The 21856-nt window shown below is 41.2% G+C and overlaps 3 protein-coding genes across 3 annotated transcripts in view; 2 read left to right on the top strand and 1 right to left on the bottom strand.

The window, feature by feature from the left end:
- The window catches only part of kcp (kielin cysteine rich BMP regulator), a 34758-nt gene extending 27785 nt beyond the window's left edge, over positions 1–6973 (top strand). Inside the window, 16 exon segments of the mRNA XM_022191946.2 lie at positions 101–232; positions 304–477; positions 590–672; positions 1354–1474; positions 1562–1644; positions 1768–1867; positions 1965–2053; positions 2527–2629; positions 2725–2867; positions 3120–3292; positions 4491–4602; positions 4684–4785; positions 4872–5036; positions 5147–5447; positions 6468–6557; positions 6560–6973. Of these exon segments, the coding sequence (XP_022047638.2) occupies positions 101–232; positions 304–477; positions 590–672; positions 1354–1474; positions 1562–1644; positions 1768–1867; positions 1965–2053; positions 2527–2629; positions 2725–2867; positions 3120–3292; positions 4491–4602; positions 4684–4785; positions 4872–5036; positions 5147–5447; positions 6468–6557; positions 6560–6687 (2099 nt within the window). The 3' untranslated portion in view covers positions 6688–6973.
- An 889-nt stretch (positions 6974–7862) lies between these two features.
- Positions 7863–16183, top strand: LOC110949738 (uncharacterized). The gene is made up of 20 exons (XM_051951426.1): positions 7863–8291; positions 9097–9213; positions 9302–9439; positions 9541–9633; positions 9718–9879; positions 9970–10058; positions 10702–10877; positions 11009–11147; positions 12814–12945; positions 13101–13220; positions 13350–13440; positions 13605–13734; positions 13826–14049; positions 14141–14441; positions 14510–14901; positions 14988–15278; positions 15364–15528; positions 15621–15725; positions 15814–15905; positions 15980–16183. Exons 1-20 carry the CDS (start codon positions 8262–8264, stop codon positions 16053–16055), a joined length of 3063 nt encoding a protein of 1020 aa, XP_051807386.1. The 5' UTR covers positions 7863–8261; the 3' UTR covers positions 16056–16183.
- A 136-nt stretch (positions 16184–16319) lies between these two features.
- Positions 16320–21856, bottom strand: dnaja2b (DnaJ heat shock protein family (Hsp40) member A2b). Its single transcript, XM_022191945.2, has 9 exons — positions 21687–21856; positions 20442–20501; positions 19835–20061; positions 19675–19755; positions 19385–19518; positions 19084–19280; positions 18818–18962; positions 18086–18213; positions 16320–17995 (listed from the first exon to the last, which is right to left on the bottom strand). Exons 1-9 carry the CDS (start codon positions 21762–21764, stop codon positions 17807–17809), a joined length of 1239 nt encoding a protein of 412 aa, XP_022047637.1. The 5' UTR covers positions 21765–21856; the 3' UTR covers positions 16320–17806.

Consider the following 21856-nt stretch of genomic DNA (forward strand, 5'->3'; position numbering starts at 1 on the left):
GTACTAATCACATTCTTTATGAGGAGCAAAAAAGACATTTTAAATTCACTCTTTGTCCTCTTCTGTTGTCCGTCTGTCTTTGTTTCTTGTCTGCTTCTAGACTCAGCGTGTATGCAGGATGGACAGGAGTTCCCTGACGGACAGTCGTTGGCCATGAGTCCAAACCCCTGTCCCAAGCTGAACTGTACACACCAGGTGACGGATCCGGGCACCTGCTGTCCTCGCTGTAGAGGTAAAATAGACCATCAGCAAATTACAGTCACAGAGGAAACAGGTTGTCAGTGGTTGACGTTTCCTTCTCAGGTTGTATTTATGGAGGAGAGGAGCGTGCAGAGGGCAGCAGCTGGTTTGCAGACTCCACTCCCTGTATGAACTGCATGTGTGTGGACGGAGTGACCACTTGCTCTGAAGTACGCTGCTTGTCTCCGTGCGTCAACTTCATCAGTGTGCCTGGGGAGTGCTGCCCGGTGTGTGCTGGTAAGCAGGTCTTTATAATCCCCTCTGAAGGTTCTAAAGCTGTCAGTTGGTTTTATATATTTACAGCCTTTCCTTGTAATGTTTGGTAATCTTAGATGTTATTTCTGTGTAGATTGTGTTTTTGAGGGCAGAGTGTACAGCCCAGGAGACAGTTTCCATCCATCCAATGACCCCTGTCAGATCTGCACATGTGAGGTATGCCATTAAAACCAGGCCCCTGAATATGATCTAATAGTGGTGATAGATGACTGATATTTAATGTTATGTTTAGTTATGTTTTTAATGTCTTTTTACATTCTAAAAGTTCCGATTCTCTGTGTAGAATTTACATTTATATGTAAAACATGAGACAAAGTTCCTGCATAATGCAATTTTTAAAAATGGTTTGCCCTTTTGTTTAATTGATCAGTGAAATGGTTGAAAATTCCTTGGCTCGATTTAGCAACAGATGTAGAAGAGGTGGCAATATGACAATGTATGGAAGAAGATGCCCTGAAGAAAAAGGAAGAACAAGACAGATTATAGGGGGATTTTGGAAAAGTTTTGATCATGGAATCTCATGCATGTTGCTAAAATGCGCCATGTTTTTTTTTTTCCAATACAGATATAAAAACAACTAAGATCTTCTTTTCAATAAAAGAGATTTTAACTATAGTGGCTCGTCTCAGAATAATTTTGAGGTACAAAAGTTTTAATATGACAGACTGGCGACCTGTCCAGGGTGTCCCCTGCCTTCGCCTGAGTCAGCTGAGATGGGCTCCAGCACCCCCCCGTGACCCTAGTGAGGATAAAGCGGTGTATAGAGAATGGATGGATGGATGGAAGTTTTAATATTTCCCACAGCAGCAGTTGTAATCCAATCTGTTCTTATCTCAGGTGATGCCGGATGGAAAGCAGCACCTGAAGTGTTACCGAAAGCAGTGTCCCAGTTTGGTAGACTGTCCTAAGAGCAACATCTTGTTCTCTGGACCAGACTCCTGCTGTCCTGTCTGTGCACGTCAGTACTAAACTGCACTTACACCACGTATTATCGCTGCACTCTGGCTGCGCTCTGTGACATTTGTGTGTATGTGTTTATGTTTAGAGCCTCTGACTAACTGCACTGCTAAGCTGACTGGCAATGAGGTGCTGGCAACCAATGACCCCTGTTTTACCTGCCAGTGCAAGGTAGAATAGCAAGAACACCTCAGGAATACTGTTGAACATTCATTAATTACTGATTTCTTTCTGCTGAATTGTTGGTCCACTACCTAACTCCCTGCAGTGACACTGTTTCTCTGTCTAACTCAGGATCTGACCTGGACCTGCTTACACCAAAATTGCCCTCCGCTCTCTTGCCCTCCTAATGAACAGTTCACCCCTCCAGACAGCTGCTGTCCCGTTTGTAAACGTGAGATTTACACCATAAATAATCACATCACAACCTACCATGTGACCCAACGGCACTCGCATTTAATAAATATCCCTCCTTACGATATCTCTTGTAGATTGTGTGATTGAGAGCCAGAACCAGCGTATGATCAACGGCACCAGCTGGACAGACAGCAATGATGATTGTATCACCTGCACCTGTAAGGTGAGTCGGACAGAAATGCACTAATCATTATGGCATTTTTACCATAAATTATTTTGCTTTACATCATAATATGGTAGATCAACACAAGAAAAGGTGTTTCAATCTGAATGAATGTCTATAAATCACAAGAAAAATGTATTAATGATCTTATTCTGACTTATTTAAGCTCTAAGGATAGCTATGATTTTAAACTCAATTTTAAAACTCAAGAAACGGTGTAGAGAGAAGCAGAAGTGAAATAACAGGACCTCAGCTATTTTAGCATGGCTGCAGCTTGACGATGTAGATCAGAACCTGATTGGTGAGGTGTCTTTAAGGAAAAACTGAAGTTGTTCCTAAATAAAGGCATAACAGTAAGACCTAATATAAGATAACGTATTTCCTAAACTAGACCTGAGATTGTTGATAGACTTTGCATGTATTCAGATCTTCTACCTTGTAAATAATCTTATTTTTTCTGAATGCTTCTTCAGATGGGCTACATTGAATGCAGCGTTGAAGAGTGTCCACCTGTGGTTTGTCTCAGTGGCCAAAAACAAGTGAAGCCTCCGGGGAAATGCTGCCCTGAATGTCAAGGTATCACAGTCAGCAGATGAAATGAGCTGCCACAGCTGTAGCGCTAGCTGAAAGTTATGTCTAACAAGTTTAATGTGTGTGTGTGTGTGTTGTAGACCCAGAGGCGTCGTGCCTGTACCAGGGGACAGTGTATCACTCTAATGAACAGTGGGAGGTGGATGAGTGTACCAGCTGTACATGTGTGACTGGAGACGTACACTGTCGCAGTGAACGCTGCCCTCCCCTCACCTGTGCAACAGTCAGTTCAACAAGCACACACACTCGCTTTCTCTGTATTTCATCATAGTCTGAAATGTTCCCATGATGCCTCACTGTTTTAACCCCGCAGTCTGTAGAGAACCAGACACTTGTCATCAATGTTTACACTAAGGATGGTTCCTGAAAGATAATACTGACACAGGAGATATATATTTAACTTACAGTGAGTATTCTGAGTTTAATGTAGTTACAGTCAGCGTAATACAGTTTGTGTGTTTGTGTTTGCTGTCAGGATGAGATGCCAGCAGTATTCCCAGGTTTGTGTTGTCCTCACTGCCTTCCTCGTCCAGCCACCTGCATTGCCTTTGGCGACCCTCATTACCGAACCTTCGATGGCCGCATGCTGCACTTCCAGGGGACGTGCACGTACGTCCTGGCTAAGGACTGTGAAGGAGGTGACTTCAGGTGAGTGGGTCACCATGGTTACCCAAGCAAGTGTTGAATGTTAATGGACATGTTTAGTGCACTACTTTTCTAATCGTCGTTTTGTTCTTCTGAAATATGAAGAAAATACATCACCTCCTCCTTCTCTTTTAAAAATCCTTCAAAATAAAGGATCTAACAAGGAAAAAATCCTCTTGGGTTCAACTACTATCAACTTATGGAACTTTTAAGGCTGCATGGTTCTTTTTATAGACCTTGAAACAGGCTGGCTGGTTTGCAGTAGGAAACTTGGCTTTTGTCAACCTGCATTTCCACAAGTTTTTAGCATCACTATAGTGTGGACTCACTTTCTTATTTTACAGTGAACATGGGTCAGGGGAAATCACTCAAGATCTTATACTGTTTATCTGCAAGCTTTTAGAATTTTAACACACAAAAGCAATCTTAACACAGACTAAAAATATATCCAACCAAAATATAAGAGCAAATATACAGTGTGGAAACAGTTTTTGGTTAGAGACCTGCTCTACGCTTGATAATTGCACATAATGTGAATACATTTAAACATGAATAGTGCACTTGGCATGTCATATTGTCATTCAGAGGGTAGGGAGAAGACATTTGGGGATAGAAGCTGTTTTTGAGTCTGTTGGTATTAGCTTTAAGTATCCTGTAACATCTACCTGAGGGGAGGGGAGAGAAAAGAGTGTTCGGGGTGTAAGGGGTCTCTGGTGATTAACCTGGCTTTTCCCAGAAGTCTGCCAGTGTAGATGTCTCTGAGGAGGGGTACTGTGGTCCCAATCAAACGCTCTGCTGCTCTTACCACCAATTATGGATATTGAACAGATGTCGAAGTTTGTGCAAAATTAATTGGATGTAAAATTATCTTTTGTATTGTCTTTCCCTTTTAAATAAGATATATGAATTTATGACGCCATAACAGTTCATGTTTGAGGTCCTAATATGCCACTTTTTGGCATATTAGAAATGAAACCTTCAGGTTTTGTTTTGTGGATCAACCATTAACCAGAATGCAACCAGTTTTGTGTTACGCAAAATAGAATCAGAATTTTTTGGATCAATTCTAAAATGATTTCATTGTTTCATGTGCAAACATTCAGTATTTATGTGACTTTTCAAGAGTTTTTTTTATTTAAAAAAAGTGTCTAAAAAGTTTAAAGAACAAATAATGCTCAGTAACTTCTCTTTGTTTGTACAGTATTCATGCCACAAATGACGATCGTGGCCGTAAAGGCGTGTCCTGGACTAAAGAGGTGACTGTGTTTGTAGGAGACATCACAGTGCAGCTGCTGCAGGACTGGGTTGTCAAGGTTTGTATGCAAATACTACAAATGATTTTATACTCCTATGTTTGTGCTGCACACCCACTCAGCCTCTTTTGCACCCTTCAGGTGAACGACAACGTTGTCACTTTGCCGTTCCTCAGAGAACCACACATCTATATCGAACGGCAAACCAACACTATTTTACTCAACACTAACATTGGGCTGAAGGTACAGTTTGTTTTTTTGCCTATTCAAGTTTTCACAATTTGGACCATTTTCTAAACACACTAATACATGAACTTGTTCACCTGTAGGTGCTTTGGAGTCCTCGTTCACATGTGGAAGTGAGCGTTCCAGGCTCCTATAAGGGCCAGACATGTGGTCTTTGTGGAAACTTCAATAACTACTACCAGGATGACCTCCGAATGCCCAGTGGACGACTCAGCATGTCAGAGTCTGAGTTTGGCAACAGCTGGAGGGTAAAACAAATGCACAGAAGTAATAAAATAGACAAATAAAATAATTAACAATAACTATACAAAGACAAATGGTTTGACAGCATTCATATCAGATAACCCTGTCATTTAAGGTCAAAAATGGCAGCCATTCCTTGTCATCCTGCCGTCCGGGTGAGAATGTGGACCCCTGTAAGGACGCAGGTTACCAGGCCAAGAAGGCGGCCAACAATCGCTGTAAAATCCTGAAGTCTGCTGCCTTTAAGGCCTGTCATCGCGTGGTGCCTCCTGAACCGTGGTATGGAGCTTGTGTATATGACCTCTGTGCTTGTGGGTCCAATGCTGAGGAGTGTCTGTGTGACACTCTGGAGGCGTACGCCAGCCAGTGCAGACAGGCTGGAGTCATCCTGAAGTGGAGGAGCTCATCGCTGTGTGGTGAGTAAAACAGACAGCATGAAGGCCTTGCAGATATTTTTTATAGTAGATATGGAGTTTTTCTACACTGCTTTTGGTGCTTTTATTTAAAATTAACTTTAATTGTGGGTTTTTTTTGTCAGAAATATGCAATGTAATCATGAAAACCAACTTGATTTAACCCTCCTGTTGTCCTGCGGGTCAAAATTGACCCGTTTAAAAGTTTGAAAATGTGGAAAAAATACATTAACAGTGAAACGTCTGATGTCCACATTTTCAACATTTTGGGAAATTTTTTAACATATTTTGCTGGAAAAAAAAGAAATGTTAAGAATTTTTCTTTAAGAACATTCACAAAAAAAATCAACCAAAATCCAGTGAATTTCACTGGATTTTGGTTGATTTTTTTTGTGAATGTTCTTAAAGAAAATATTAGAAGTCTTACTGATATAAATGTAATCACTAGATATTTTTTTAGGAATTTTTTTTGAAGATTTTTACTCATTTTTTGAAAATATTTAAAAGAAATGTCTTGCCAAATTTGGGGGATTTTTAAGAGAAACTTTTAAGGAATTGCTGATTTTTTCTTCTTGAAGGTTTTGCAAATTTCAGAAATTGGGGGAAATTTTTTTTTGCTGTTTTTTTTTTTTTTTTTTTGGGGGGGGGGGGGGTCAGACAAGAAAACAATATTTTTTGGTGCCCATAAATGAGGACAACAGGAAGGTTAACTATTCTAGGCCTTTAAACATCTAATATCTCACGTGACTCAATAAGAAAGATAAAGGTGTCCATATTATGTCTGTGAGCTCCTGCAGTAAAATATATTGTTATAATAATATTGTTTTTTACTTGTTTCATAGTGCTACTTGTAAAACAGAACTAAAAGGTCACTCCTCACTTGTAAAATGTGACCTTATTGTTATCAGCCCCCTGCTAACTCCCACTTGGCATCAGTAAATGTCAGTATAAGGCAAACCCTTGAGGTTACAGCAGTTCTCAGCGTCCATCTCATTGTTCTGTCTTTGCTTCTGTCTTCCACAGCTGTTGGGTGTCCAGTGGAGAGGGGCTTTGTGTTTGATGAGTGCGGCCCTCCGTGTCCTGTGACCTGCTTCAACGTCGACGTGCCGCTCGGGTGATCGAGAGCCACTGCTTCAAGCCCTGCGTCCCGGGCTGCCAGTGTCCCGCCGGCCTGGTTCTTCACAACAACTACTGCATACAGCCAGAGAAGTGCCCCAAGATCGTTCACGGCAACTCTACATGATGCTTGAACTACTCAGTGAGCAAGTGAACCCTCACTTATTCACACATACGTGCACTGCCCCTCGCATCAGCCTCCTGTTACTGCATTGCAAGATTCGAAATGGAAAAATATCTAGAAAAACGTCCAAAACCTGCGGATTCTATATATCGACTCAAAAGAAATACTGTATTTTGTGTTTTAACATTTCATCACTGTGCACTGTCTGACTGTATATGCAGTAAATCACTTAATCTCAGGTACTCCTCTTTTCCTTCTCCATTTTACAAATAAAGCAAACTGTCACTAATTCTCGTGTGTTTTCATTTTCTGTACAATGACGGAGAAATTATTCATTATGATCTTGGTAACATTCATTTCTAAAAGGAGCATCAGTTAAATAAGGCAGAAATAGTGTTGAATTACCAAAATGTACATCACCTCAGCTGAACATGCAAAGAGATTAAATAACTTTAAATTATAGCATACAATAGTAAAAATTAAGGAATAATATTTATTTGAGCTCCAATATTTTGCTTTTTTTCAGGGAAACTGCACTCAACTGTTTATAAATCAAACTAAAAGAATAGTCTGATATATTTGTTTTCTTCATAATGGTTTAACATCAAAATTTACTTAGAAATGATGAGGGAATCAGTTGAACACTACTGTTTTCACATCAGTGAGTCTTACATGATTATATGGTATACAGGCAGCATACAGTACAACTTACAGTTGTGGTCAAAGGTTTATACACTTGTAAAGAACATAATGTCATGGCTCTCTTGAGTTTCCACTTATTTCTACAACTCTGATTTTTCTCTGATAGTGACTGGAACAGATACTTCTTTGTCACAAAAAACATTCATGAAGTTTGGTTCTTTTATGACTTTATTATGGGTTAACAGAAAAAGTGACCAAATCTGCTGGGTCAAAAATATACATACAGCAACATGAATTAGCAATTTTGGTGACTTAGAAAGTTGTGTCAATGAAATGAGCTTCATAGCATGGCCTCTTAACTTCTTGTGAGTGATTATGAATGACTACAGCTGGTGACTTCTCTGAGACCATTTAAATCGGGCTCATTGGATACAAATGCCCACAAACGCTACAATGGGAAGGTCAGAGGAGCTCAGCACAGATCTGAAAAGTGAATGATTGACTTGAACAAGTCAGGAAAGTCACTTGGAGCCATTTCAAAGCAGCTGCATGTCCCAAAAGCAACAATGCAAACAACTGTAAGTATAAAGTGCATGGCACTGTTTTGTCACAGTCACGATCAGGAAGAAAATGCAAGCTATCACCTGCTGCTGAGAGAAAATTGGTCAGGGGGGTGAAGAGTCAACCGAGAACCACCAAAAAGCAGATTTGCCAAGAATTAGAAGCTGCTGGAACACAGGTGTCAGTGTCCATGGTCAAGTGTGTTTTGCATTGCCATGGACTGAGAGGCTGCCGTGCAAGAAGGAAGTCCTTGCTCCAAAAGCGGCACCTTAAGGCTCGATTGAAGTTTGCTGCTGATCACATGGACAAAGATAAGACCTTCTGGAGGAAAGTTCTGTGGTCAGACGAAACAAAAATCGAGCTGTTTGGGCACAATGCCCAGCAATATGTTTGAAGGAGAAAAGGTAAGGCCTTTAACCCCAACAACACCATGCCTACCGTCAAGCATGGTGGTGGTAGTATAATGCTGTGGGGCTGTTTTGCAGCCATTGGAACTGGTGCTTTACAGAGAGTAAATGGGATAATGAAGAAGGAGGATTACCTTCAAATTCTTTAAGGTAACCTAAAGTCATCAGCCCGAACGTTGGGTTTTGGGCGCATCAAAAGTTGTAATGGAATGGCTAAATTCGGCTAGAATAAGGTTTTAGAATAGCCTTCCCAAAGTCCTGACTTAAACCCCATTGAAAACATGTGGACAATGCTGAAGAAACAAGTGCATGTCAGAAAGGCAACAAATTTAACTGAACTGCACCAATTCTGTTAAGATGAGTGGTCAAAGATTCAACCAGAAGCTTGTCAGAAGTTTGTGGATGGCTACCAAAAGCACCAAATTGAAGGGAAAATGGCCAAGAGACGTGTAACCAAATATTAGCATTGTTGTATGTATATTTTTGACCCAGCAGATTTGGTTGCTTTTTCTGTTAACCCATAATAAAGTCATAAAAGAACAAAATTTCATGAATGTTTTCGTGACAAAGAAGTATCTGTTCCAATCACTCTATCAGATAAAGATCAGAGTTGTAGAAATAACTGGAAATTCAAGAGAGCCATGACATTATGTTCTTTACAAGTGTATGTAAACTTTTGACCATAACTGTATAAGCTAGTAGCTGCCAACTTTCACTAGAATTTAAATCCTAAAGAGCACTTTTCACACAAACTCTATGAAGCCTCTATCACATTTCACTCATCTTTGTTTCCCTCTGACAGACACACGTTCACTTTTATTGCTCTGTAATCCGATCCGGTTGTTGTCCAGAGCACTGCTGTAACCATAGTAATGTACTGTATAATTCATCAGTCTGCAGTGGTGAAAACATGGAGCAGGTAGGATGTTTTGATGTGGCTTGAGAAATGCATTTGTTTTCCATGAGCACGTGTGAGCTAAAAGCAGCACCCTTATGCTTTGCTTCAGGACTGTATTGCTGGTCTTTACCAATCTTTGGGCATATCCGTTGGAGCAGAGTTTTCCATCGAAGATGTGAGTCTTCTCCACCGCAAAGTGTTTCATGTTCCCTCCAACACCAATGAAGCACATTCAGCCATGAAGAAGGTAACAACTCAGGCATATTTGGTAATAAAACTGACTATCAAATCAACTCCCAAGTCTTTATGTCATATAAGAATAATATTACGTAGCTGTGTGCGTTTCAGATTGCAGGAGACGACAATAGCTGGTCCTGTGTTGGTGAAAATGTTCTGGATGTTCTATTAGAAATGGAAAAAGAGAGGGAGAGGAAGGAAATGGTAGAATTTAATGTTCTTTTCTAGTAAAATGTATGATATTCTAAGAAAGCAAGTGATACTAAGAGTAAATACTGTTATCTCCAGCTATACTGGGACCTGCAGCTACTCAACACTGGAAATCTCAACACTTTTCATCACATGATGGATTCCCTGCATGAGAGCACAGACCCCACTTCTTTGAAAAATGCGTACAAGTCAGATTCAGGATTCTTAAAGATGTGCATGACTGAAGCGGACAGTCCTAAGGTTTGTACTTACAGTGTAGCAGATTTTCTCTTGCATGGAGGAAGTTACTCTGTTCATCATTATTTGGAATGTTTTATTTTCCCTGCACAGATGGGGGGACTGCTAGGGAAAAAAGAGCCCTGTGGGAGAGTGACAACTGTGAGAAGACTCGGGAAAGCAGCCAGGCAGTGCTGGGTTAGGTGAGTGTGTTTAATTCAAGATGAAAAGTTGCTCAATTTACAGATACAAGAACTTTAATTGAGTATTCTCTTTCTGTGATCCTAATGCATACTGCATTAGGATCACATAAGGAAATATTCAATTATAGTGCATGACACTACTAAAGGAAACAGTATAAACAGACGTTAGAATTGCTTTTTACATTACCCACCCTCAATAATACAATGCTGCATGCATGATAAGTCATGTATTTTTAAGGGAATTTGATATATTTACAATAAAGCAATCCAATTTCAGTGAACAGCAGCTCCTGTAGCAGAAGTGACAATGATGGAATTATGTAGAAAAGAAAAAAAAACTGTTGGAAAAGTAGTATTCTGTTATACAAAAATTCATCAGCCAGCGTCACCTAGAAGCCGCTGATCGTATCAAACTAAGGCTGCAGCACCAAACCCACTGATTTGAGCAGCGTTGCATTGAAAATTAATACAACTTTTAATTTGTAATTACAAAAATGACAGTTGTGCTTTTTAACGTATGTGAGAAAAATTTAATGATTTTAGTATTTTAAACACTTCTTTTTGCAATGTCACAAGCCATCTCTCTACCCTGAAGTGCTTATTTTTACTATAATTGTGTTGATGAGTCTATACTTCTCCTCAGGTTGGCATCAGAGGGTGTACAAAGCATCCTACCCTTTCCCTGGCAGGGCCAAAGGTTCAGGGTCCGAGGTCAGGCATGGGGGTGTATCTCCCTGTCAGACATCCTCCTCTTAGTGAAAGTGAAGTACGATGTGGTGATGTACTTGCTGTGTACAGAAATGCTTCAGGAGCACCACAGTAAGAAAATGTCACTCTGACTTCTCATCACAACATTAAAGAACAATGTCATAACTTTAAGTGCAGCTTGCTCAGCATTATAGAACCTGGTTAATTTTTATTTTTCATTTCATTTTTTGGCCACTGCACAGCTGAAAGTGTCTGGGAGACGCTGCTGCCATGGCAACAAGACAAGGAAGTGGAGAAGCTGGAGGATCATGCAGAAGAAGCTTTGGAGTCAGCTGACATGCTCCGATTGGCTGAACTTCCAGGAGCATTCAGGATATACAAGTAACACACATGCACAGAGTTTGTCCCACATCAGTCATTTGTGTTTTGCTTTTTTTTTCTTCTTAACTTTACTTGGACATTTGAACTTTGCAATGCATGAAACCAATAAAATACAAAATCAGAGACACAAGTGAAAAAAACAAGGCAAGATTTCTCAAAAAAATTTAACCATGTAAGTGTAAGTACAGACCAGTCATTAAAATATACTAAAGGGACAAACTAAATAATAAAAATAAGGGTCATTACTGGTACATTGCTAGACCCGAATGAGGCCGATGGTTGTGATGTGATAGGAGGGAAGGATTTTTACTCTTTAGCTCAACACAGTACAAAGCATACACACAACCAAACATATATCCACAACAAAAATTAATTGAGCCAGTACAAGCAGTGGCGGATCTTCTGTGGGGGCATGGGGGACAGTGGCCCCCCTATGATCTGATTGGCCACCCTGTGTGTCCCCCCAAAATTTTCGTTGGAAATTTACATTACTGATACTCCGATTTCCCACGCTCATGAACGCAACTATGTTGTCTAACTGCACCTGAATGCACCAATGGCGTTAGTTTGATCTTTTGACTGCATTTTGTTTGGATTTGAAGAAGCTTTGAAGACTTTCCTGATGCCAGAGGAGAGGACAAGCAGCTTTGTACCTTTGCAGTAAGAAGACTGTGGCCGTTTCTTAGTACCTTAACTGTCCGTACTTGCGTTCTCACATACTCCTGAAACGTCATCATCAAGACTGCATCGGACCAGACTAGTGTGCATAGATATGAATCAGTAGATAGATATGTCACAGTAGAGATGGCAATTCAGTAGAATTGGCAATTCTCCTAGTAGAGATGCCAATCACAATCTCTACTAGGAGAATTGCCAATTCTCCTAGGCGAGATTGCCCCCCCCCCCTAAAATCAATCTGGATCTGCCCCTGAGTACAAGACGCAAAAAAAATACTGAACTGAACTGCGCGGTGGTGAGAGTGGTCCATTAGAGTGGACCCCTGACCTGAGCAGCCATATGGACCTCCTTCTGTTAGGGATTTGCATAAACACCAAAAAATGTGTATTTGGTGTTGTTGGCAAGTTTAGAATGTTAAAAAAAACAAGTCACCATGTGGAAAAATGTCTACCAGTTAATTCTAAACATGTTTTATCTCAGGAGCCACCATGAATTTCATATGAGAACATTTTAGGAAACTGTAAGCCTCAGCGAGTACAAAGACAACCCCATATCCATGTTTGTGCAACATGTATTCTACATATCCAATCATCTTTGCGCAAATAATCTGAGTCACAAGTTGACAGTCAGGAGAAAGCTCACAGTATAGGACATAAAAGACAAATATCTAAAAACCCCAAAGCAGCAGACTGGAGAAAGTGAAGCGTCTGCCCTATCTATAGTAAAGAGAAAGACGGTGATTTGTGAGATGATTTTGCGACATCACAACAAACCTGAGCCAAACTTACACAACTTCAAATTTCTGTTCCTCATACCTTTCCTGAAAACCAGTATGAATTCTGTGGATTATGGGATGTATTTACTGCATGATCAGACTTTGTTTTCATTGATGTGCACCATTTCTCTCAATTCAAGGAAACATTAAAACAACTAAGAACTTCAACTTGATGCGTCACCAGAAAAAACATGTATAAAACTGATCCTGCAGGGCCGATCTGAGTGCATCTTCTAGAAGCTGTGCTGAGTCCAAGATACAGTCCTGGTCTGCTGTTTCATTCCTGAATGACTTACACACATTTCGACAACAAGAGCAGGACACACTTGCAGTCCTGGGTGAGAGGTGAATGAACACATAACCTATTTAGAGTAACACAAATGTATACATCTACACATTTGACTTGTGGTGGAATTTTTTGCAGACATATTTTCATTCTAGATTAGGGACACGTAGTTTGTAATCATGAGACTGTGATCCATTAATCTTTTGCCTTACAGGCTGCATGAGGAGAGCCTGCGGCTGCTGTGTCTGCGCATCAGGTTGGCAACTCTTAAAGCTCAGAGAGAAAAAAAGTCTTACAGTGCTCTTCTAGCTGCCCGGCAGTCCTGGGATTCATGGTAAGACAATAAACACTAACAACAAAAATAATAATGAAACACTGAAAATGAACATGCATTCACTGTCACCAGGTCTGGCTTCATGCCCTTTTTACACATCGTTTCAGCTGCATGTTGTCTGTCCTATAGGCCTCAGGTGAACAGTCCATGCAGGGCAGAGCAGGTCGCTTTGTGGCTGCACGATGAAGAAGAAGAGGAGGACTTCACGACAGAACAGCAGGTAATGTAAATCTGATTGTAGGCCACTGATTCCGAGGTGCCGGCACTGCTTTATGTCACAATATTACTCTTGAACTGTATACCTTACCTAATATTTTGGGTTAAACTTCTAAAAAAGAGAGCACTACAGTCTTTTTATTGGTAACAGCATAAACTTTGGCCCAGTCCCAGCAGGTCGTGCTGCAGCTGCTGGTGCTGACTCAGGAGCAGGAGAGGAAGCACCTGGTCAGGTTGGTACACAGGATCTCCCCAGAGGATTTGCAGGGGCCAGGCTGCACAGAGCCTCCAAAAGAGGGTAAATCTGTTTGGTTTTTGTCAGAATGGGGTTTCTTTTGTTTTCCTTTCACTTGTATATTAAATCATCTTCTTTCCTGTTTCTTGTATAGAGACTCATATGGAGGCTGCTTTCAGAAATGGCTGTATAAAAAGACTAAGGGAAATTCATGTTGACCTGCAGACAGGCAGCGACACACAATCCCAGCCTGAATTGCAGATCCAAGGAGAATGGTCCCAACTTCACTTAGAGGATTGCACGATGCTCCTCCTGACCCATCTGATGGAGCTTCAGGAGGTCCAAGCATCTGCTTTACTACAAGCACTGATGGATAAGGTTAGTCAAGATATCCAGTTCTCTGCAGGAGTACATACAAATGTGTTTAAAAGGACACTTTTTAAATAAAGATACATCTTGTGTCTGTTAGAATGCTCAGCGTGTCCAAGCTCTGCGAGAAAGATATGAATCTGAAATCCAAGCACAGCGCTTCACCAACCTGCTCCACCTCCTTACTTCAGATGCACCTCTTACTATGCTGATTCAATATCCAAACTTGATTGAAAACAGCAACAGTGAGCAAATCATAGCTCAGTCACCTTTCACGGGACAAGTTGAGGTCCAAAACACCAATGGTGGATCAGCTGAAGTTCAGACCGACAATTCGATCAAAGGAGCCAGCAATGAAGTCCAAAACGCAGATGGGACTGACAAGCAGGATGTCTGCTCAGGTATTGTATTCATAAATAGGAAATATATACCCATAGCTGCAGTTATAATATGCTTTGCACTCCTCCAGGTTGTGGTGCAATCATGGAGGACCTGCCCTACTTGGAGATCTTGTGTGTGTCGGATGCAAAAAGTAACATTCACGAGGGCCTCGCTGCAGAGGGAGGAGACCAGACAGAAGAAGAGGACAGTGAAACAAAGACTCCCCAGAGCTACGAGAAGCAAGGCTCTCTGATCACTCTAGCTTGGAGCAAACCACCAGAGGATGACACAGACTATGAGGCAGAAGCTGCGAGTCAGGATGCTGAGAGCAGTTTGACGACCCGAGTCCAGCCAGCACAATGTAAGGAAACAGTTCAAGAGAAAGACAGAGAAGATCTTAAACCCTCTGTGTTACACTCTGGTTCTCCTGGTCACTGTGAAGCTCAGACTGGAGATGAGCAAAGCCGCACAGTAGAACAGGTAATGTTGAATGAATTTGTAGCAGACCATAAAACACTGTCACTGTGTCATTCATCTGATTTCTTCACCTTTTCTATTCTCATTAGTTAACCTTGAATAAGAGACTAACAGCTGATCAAGCAGACGAAGAAGAAGCTGCATGTGAATGTAACCTGCAAACACAAGCTTTGGTCACAGAGAGTCTGCAGGCCACAGAACAGTTTTTGGCTGATTCCGCTGAAACCGACCCACATGCTGATGACCTCTGCTCTGGAGAATCCAACGACACAGTGACTGAGGTGGAAACGTGTCCTACTTCAGCAGAGTCTGAGCTGTGGGACCTGACAGGGCCTGAACCTGATCACCATGAAGACCAGAAATATTCTCCAGATGCAACAGTAAGAGTCTCTTTAAGAAAAAGATTAACGGAACATTACTCATTTATCTCAGACATTAAACAAGCTTTTTTTCCCTCTGTTCCAGGTAGACTGCAAGAAGGAAGTGAGAGAATCCACTTTAATGGACAGAGAGCGAGTGAGAGAACCAGTGTCTGCAATGGAGAGGGAGAGGACGATGCGTAATCTGGTGGACATGCAAAGAAAGGTTGAACAGAAGCAGCAGAGAGACAGAGAGAGACAACTGCTGAGGGTGAGTGAGAGAAGTGGACGAAAATGCACTGAAAGAGCTTCTAAACAATGGAAATTAAAACTGACGTTGTCTAATAAGATTTGTTTTTTTAGGTTCAGGAGCGTCTGTCAATCATCCAGAACAGAAAGGCAGAGGAAGACCTGCTCGGCCTGAAACACACTGACAGATTAAGACATGTCACACAAGATCTACCAATGGTAACTACAGTAAATATGTTTAAGACACTCTGGGTAGCTTTATCTCAAATGTTTGGTAATATCACCATGGGGCATCGTGTCGTTTTAGGAAGACAAGAACCAGCAAAAGACTGTTGTCAGAGAGCGACTGGAGCAGCTCAGAAGAGAGCGCTCTTATATCATGCAGTCAAAAAGAGACAGGTAAATGCTACTCCTTCAAACATAGATGGAAAACACTAACAGGCTTGACATCTACATCCTCTCTTATCCTTTAGGAATACTGCAGGATTTAAGGAACTCCTTGGTCCAGTTGCCCTCCATAGCAGAGAAACAGAGGACGGAGAAGATTGAGAAAACAGCAGCTTATACTCGTTATACTAAATAATAACTTCATAAATCCTGTACAACATCCAACCATATACTACAACACATGTATGATTTCCTACGCATTTACAGTTTACTGAGCCACCATTTTTTTCCAAACACTAGCTTGTGTTTAAGTGTAATTATGCAACTTTTATATCACTGGTGGTGTTAATTTTTTGTGGTCATATACTGTAAGTGTACATGAAGAAACTATAGCATGCACCCTGTGAACATGAAACAAAACACATCTCAAACTTGTAGTTTATTATACAGTTTAATTATCATCTTGACAACCATAAGCATTAACAATAATGTAATTTATCAATGACCTCCATTAACTGTGTACACATTATCCCCCTGTGGCCTAAATTACACACACAATGAGTCACAGAGGTGCATGTTAAAGGTCTACAGTGGTCCCATTAACTTTCCTACACGTGTACAAAACATATGTTGGCTCCGTTTGCCACAATTCACATGTGAAAGTAAATGTTCGGACTACAAAACGGCACTGCTGTAGACTTTGAATGCACCTATGGACTGGAACTGTATTTACAGGTGTGTGGGGATGGGAGTACTGTAACATGTCAAGGGACATAGGTTTGGCTAACAACACTACGATGGGGGGATATGTATATTACAGAGGGTTTGGTGCAGGCCCAGTGGTTTTCCTGCAGGAGAAGAGGACCCATCAGTCCTGGTGAACAAAGGGAAAGTAACTGTCTACAGGGGGGGATTCTCAGCAAATAAACATTCATTTTTTTCCTCCTTAACTAACTTTATAATGTGTCCACTCACACTGCAGGAATACCTACCACCCCTAAGAAGCCAGAACATTCCACAGCAGCTCCCACACACTGAGCCACTGCAATACATACATACAAAATACAGTGTGTCCTCAGCTGTAATTACGAGTACACAACTTCAAGTTATGTGGTCTCAAACACACTAACATTCACACAAACAAAGACAACAAAGCTCAAAATCCAGACTAAAAAAAACAACATAATGCCTGACTGGCAGGTGCTATACTCAGGGCTTTAATATTGTAAAAGCATGACAGCTACGAACTTAACAGAACCAGCAAATCCCATCTTCAAAATATGACAAATCACCGTAGAGGATGAGGTGGCCTTAACGTGTGGTTCTCTGTACAGAGGACACACTTGTGGGGATGTATTCAGGTTAGCTCTTACGGCAGCAGGGCACTTCAATAGCAGTGACACACTGAAATTGAAACAGGTGTGGTGTCAGATTTCTCTGTAGTGTCTGGACCCTGGATCTACATGGCCAAGATCTTCAGCAAGAAGCAGCATGCGCTTGTGTGTGATTGACTAAACTACACCTTTTACAAGATAGTCAACAATATTTGCATTTTATACACTAGACTTGTGTTTCCCACAGTGAAAGGTAAAAGCTTAGGATGAAAACAGGGAGGTCCAAGTCAAGTTCAGTCAGTGAACCTCTGAGTATGAGACCACCTTCTTGCTGGAGTCTTTGATGAGCACTACTGTCCATAAACACAAAACGGTCATCACATGTCCAGGATCTCTCTGACTTATGGGCACCATGGAACTGAGGAGGGTGAATATTTGTGTATCTCTTTTTCATGGGAATCATGGAAGAAGAGAAATGTGCGCGTGTATGTGCAGCAAGTCTTGAATGGTGTTTGCGATAGGGCTGTATGTTCATGTATTTATGCTTTTATATGTGTGCAAGTCTATGTATGAGTCTTTCTATTGGTGTGCGCACTGCACCCCTGGACCATGATGGCCCCCTTCCTCATCAGAACTATCATTGTAGGCCTCTCTTCTGGCTCCACCTCCTGAACCTTGACTCCTGTCAAAATCTGTCAGGTCAACTTCCTCCGCATCTGCTGCGATTACAGGATTTTCAGCACGAGCAGGCAGCAAACACTCGAGTTCCTGAAAGAAAGAAAGAAAAACGTGTCAAGACACCTCAGTCACTCCAGATTAACAGTGTGCAAATCAGGACAATTATAGATTGAAACTTACATTCAGTTTTTCAGGACTAATCCAGTTGTTTTCGGGGAACTGGACGTCAAACTTAACGTAAAGGTCTCCTTTCTCAAATGGATTTCTGTACTGAGGCATGCCCTCTCCTTTCACCATTCGAATGCAGCCTGCCACACACACGTGGGAGGAAAATGAACCAGATGGAATTATAGTTTTACAACACAGCATTGTTGTATATGCATTGCAGTTTACAAGCTGTGCATAATGTGACACAGGATATCAGAATTAGATAGATACTTTATTGATCTGTCGGACAACTTTGATTGTCCGATAGTCAGGCAATCAAAGCTAATATTTAAATGAGTACACCACTTTTCTTTACGCATGTTCAGAAGTGCTACAATAACAATTTAAGATTACATTTTCTTTCATATAATGATACATTTCACACTTTCAAGCTATAGGTGCCATGAACATATATGAGCATGCTTAAGATCTGACAATTCTGTTACTTGATAAGAGTGTATTATAGATATTTTTAGTATTTACCAGAAAATTATAGATCTTTATAACAACAAAGTGGCATGTAACAACAAAAATTGCTTCTACATCAAAAGTTTAGCTCATTCTTCTTCTGTTGTTCCAAAAATAGCTGCAGGAAAACATGAATTCCCAAGCAAAAATTTCACGTGCTGTCCACAAAACAGTGGACCAATACAAAAAAAAAAAAAACAAGAACGTAAGGAAGGTGATTCAATGAATGATGCCTACCTGGCTCAATGACTTTGCCAGGCGGGTATTTGACGAGCAGCTGACGACCATCCAGGTGTGTGACGGTCATCTGGAAGCCACACAGAGCTTCAACCAGGCCAATACGCTGGACCATGTGAAGGTCACTGCCATCACGGCGGAATTCCTGTTTTAGATTGAAGTTTGTTACTGTACTTCATCACACCAAATTTCTCAAGTAAACGCAGCATTCATTCCTAAAAAAAATGCTTTAAAATGAATATTAGGTGCCATCTGTTTTGGGTTACCTCGTGTTCTTTTTCTTGTAGCACCAGAACGATATCACCTGGTTCAATGCCTGGTGCTTGGTCAGCTTCCCCCGAGAATGTGATCTTCTGTCCATGTCTCATGCCTTTGTCTACGTGCACCTCCAGAAGCTTAGTCTCCTTGCACACCTTATGACCCTCACACTTTCTGCAGCGGTCCTTCTCATTTATCACTTCACCTGCAAAACCACACACACAGATTACATGACTTCAGCATGCTGTTTTGTTTGTGATTGTACATTATCCAGGCTTTTCAGTATGTGAGTGTTTACTGACATATTACCTTCTCCATTGCAGTCTGTACAGACTGACTGCATTTGTTGAACCATCCCCGGGGCCAGCTGTCTAATCATGATTCTCATACCCCGTCCTCTGCATACCACACACTTCTGCACTGCTCCTGCCTTACCCCCTTGACTTAAAGTCAACAGTCAAGAATTAGCATTGTTATCAGACATTTCTATCTATGCACAACACAATTATTGCTATTAAAAAGCATGATCAATTTGGACTTTGAAACTACAAACAAATATGCTTTTAATCATGAAACTGAAACACTAAAAGCAGACTCACCCATTACAGGCGCCACAGAGCACATTCTTACTGAGCTGCAGTTTTGTGGTTTTGCCATTATACAGGTCTTCAAGAGAAACTCTGTGAGAAAAATCAGTTGTAAGAATGTGTGTCAACCATTCAATGAAGCACACAAGCTACATCAATGTACAACACTTACTTCAGAGGGTGCACCATATCATCTCCTCTTCTCCTCCCTCCATTGCGTCCTCTGCCTTGTCCACCCATAAACCCAAACAGTCCTCCACCAAAAATGTGAGAGAAGATATCATCCATGCCAGGCCCTCCGCCTCCTCCCTCCCGTAGCCCTTGTTCTCCATAGCGATCATAAAGCTCCTTCTTTTCTGGGTTTGTCAAAACCTCATAGGCAAAGCTTATCTCTTTAAACTGGAAACATGAATGAAGAACAATCAGGTTGCTTGACACAGTGTAAGCTCCAAAGACACTCACATCACAACAAAGAGCCCCTTTTACAAAGTGAAAGGAACTACAAAAAAGGAGAAGACTAGCTTTTAGTGTTGTGTTCTTGGAAAATCAGAAGCTTTAAGTCATAAGGTGGTAAACATTAAAAGCGGATTTGCTTTTCTCGAGAGGAAAGCCATTTCATAATCTGTGTTCTGATCCTCAAAGAGTGGGGATGTGTGATCATGAAAAATTAAGTTGACATGATTTCTTGAGCCCAATTGTTGAGCTGCTGCTGCTGCTTTCGGCACTGTGGATATCATACTCTTGCTGCTGCTAACATGATGTGTTTTGGTGCATCATACCTTGTCTCCTGCATCAGGGTTCTTGTCAGGATGGTATTCTTTGGCCAATTTGCGGTAGGCCTGTAATAAAACCAAATCAACATGAAAAAAGCTATGCGAGTGGCCTCAGCCCTGGTACCCGTGTTAAATGGGTCTACCTGCAAGTGACTAATGTGTATTTACTGTCCTTACTAGCCAAGGGCTTGACTTGTGGGCCTGCTGTCAAAAACATCAGGACACAGGCAAATGCATGGCTGTCTTTGACACCTCAGCAACCCAATAATTATATATTTAAGTTTCTAGTAAAGCAGTCACTATTATGATCTCGTGACCTCACAAACAACAATGAAAGCTTTACATTTTGACACAAAATATGTCTTGAAAACGACTGGCATCTTCTTTAATTGCCACAAACAGGCCTGCTGAGCTTCGGGTTAAAAAAAATATGTTGTCACGGTTGACGATTATCTTATTTATTTGGTTGGTTTATGGTACAGAATACGAGCACACAAGCACTCACAAACATATATAAGGCTGTTCCAAGCATCTTTTGCAGGGGACGCAGTGTTGCCGATTATAAACAAATGTGCCATTGAAGGATGTTTGCATTAACACCAAGTAAAAATATGTGAATGTTTGCTACTACAGCTACACGAAGAGTGATATTATCGTTAGCTTATAACCACCACACAACTTTACATTTGGCGTTAACGCAAATTAATACAGTTTACACGGCTAGTTCATTATTATTTAATGTTAAACAGAGGCTAGTAAACACACAGATGGCATTATTGAGTTGCCATAATTCGGTCAGTGACTCATTTAGCTAACGTCGCCTCGGTACTGAACCGGTGGAGACTATTTGCTGGAATGTATCATGTAGCATTAGTAGCCGGCAAGCTAATCACACTCGTGGTCACCAATGTATTTCTTGGTTTTCGGTGAGGGCCAACTCAAGTCTTACAATGTGTGTAAACACGATAAAAATAACAACTGTTATCAGCCATTTAGCGTCAACAAAGTGCAGCTTGAATTGTCTTTAAAAAACGCAATGCGATAAAGTGCGGCACAGTTCTGTAGCTCATTTTATTGGCTAGGCTAGGCTAGGCTAGCAGCTGCTATACATCTTAAGCTAGCGTTCAGTAAACTAAGCTAGCGCCCGTGCATTAGCTTGTTTCTAGGCCACGTTACACTGGTGACCTGTCTTTCTCGTTTTATTCTGTTTTAACACCAAGAAATTCCTCTTTCGTTTCACAGGGCCCTTACCTTTTTCAGCTCATTTTCAGAGGCGGACGGTGAAACTCCGAGGATGTCGTATAGCTTAGTATCCACAACGTTCGCCATGATGCTAACCGGCTACCACAGAAAGACCTTCTGCGGAGGTTCAGCTGAGCGACGAGCCGACGCAAGACTCACCGGCTGGGACTGTCCGTGTA

Source organism: Acanthochromis polyacanthus, chromosome 8 (genome assembly GCF_021347895.1).
Source record: "Acanthochromis polyacanthus isolate Apoly-LR-REF ecotype Palm Island chromosome 8, KAUST_Apoly_ChrSc, whole genome shotgun sequence".
NCBI lineage: Eukaryota > Metazoa > Chordata > Actinopteri > Pomacentridae > Acanthochromis > Acanthochromis polyacanthus.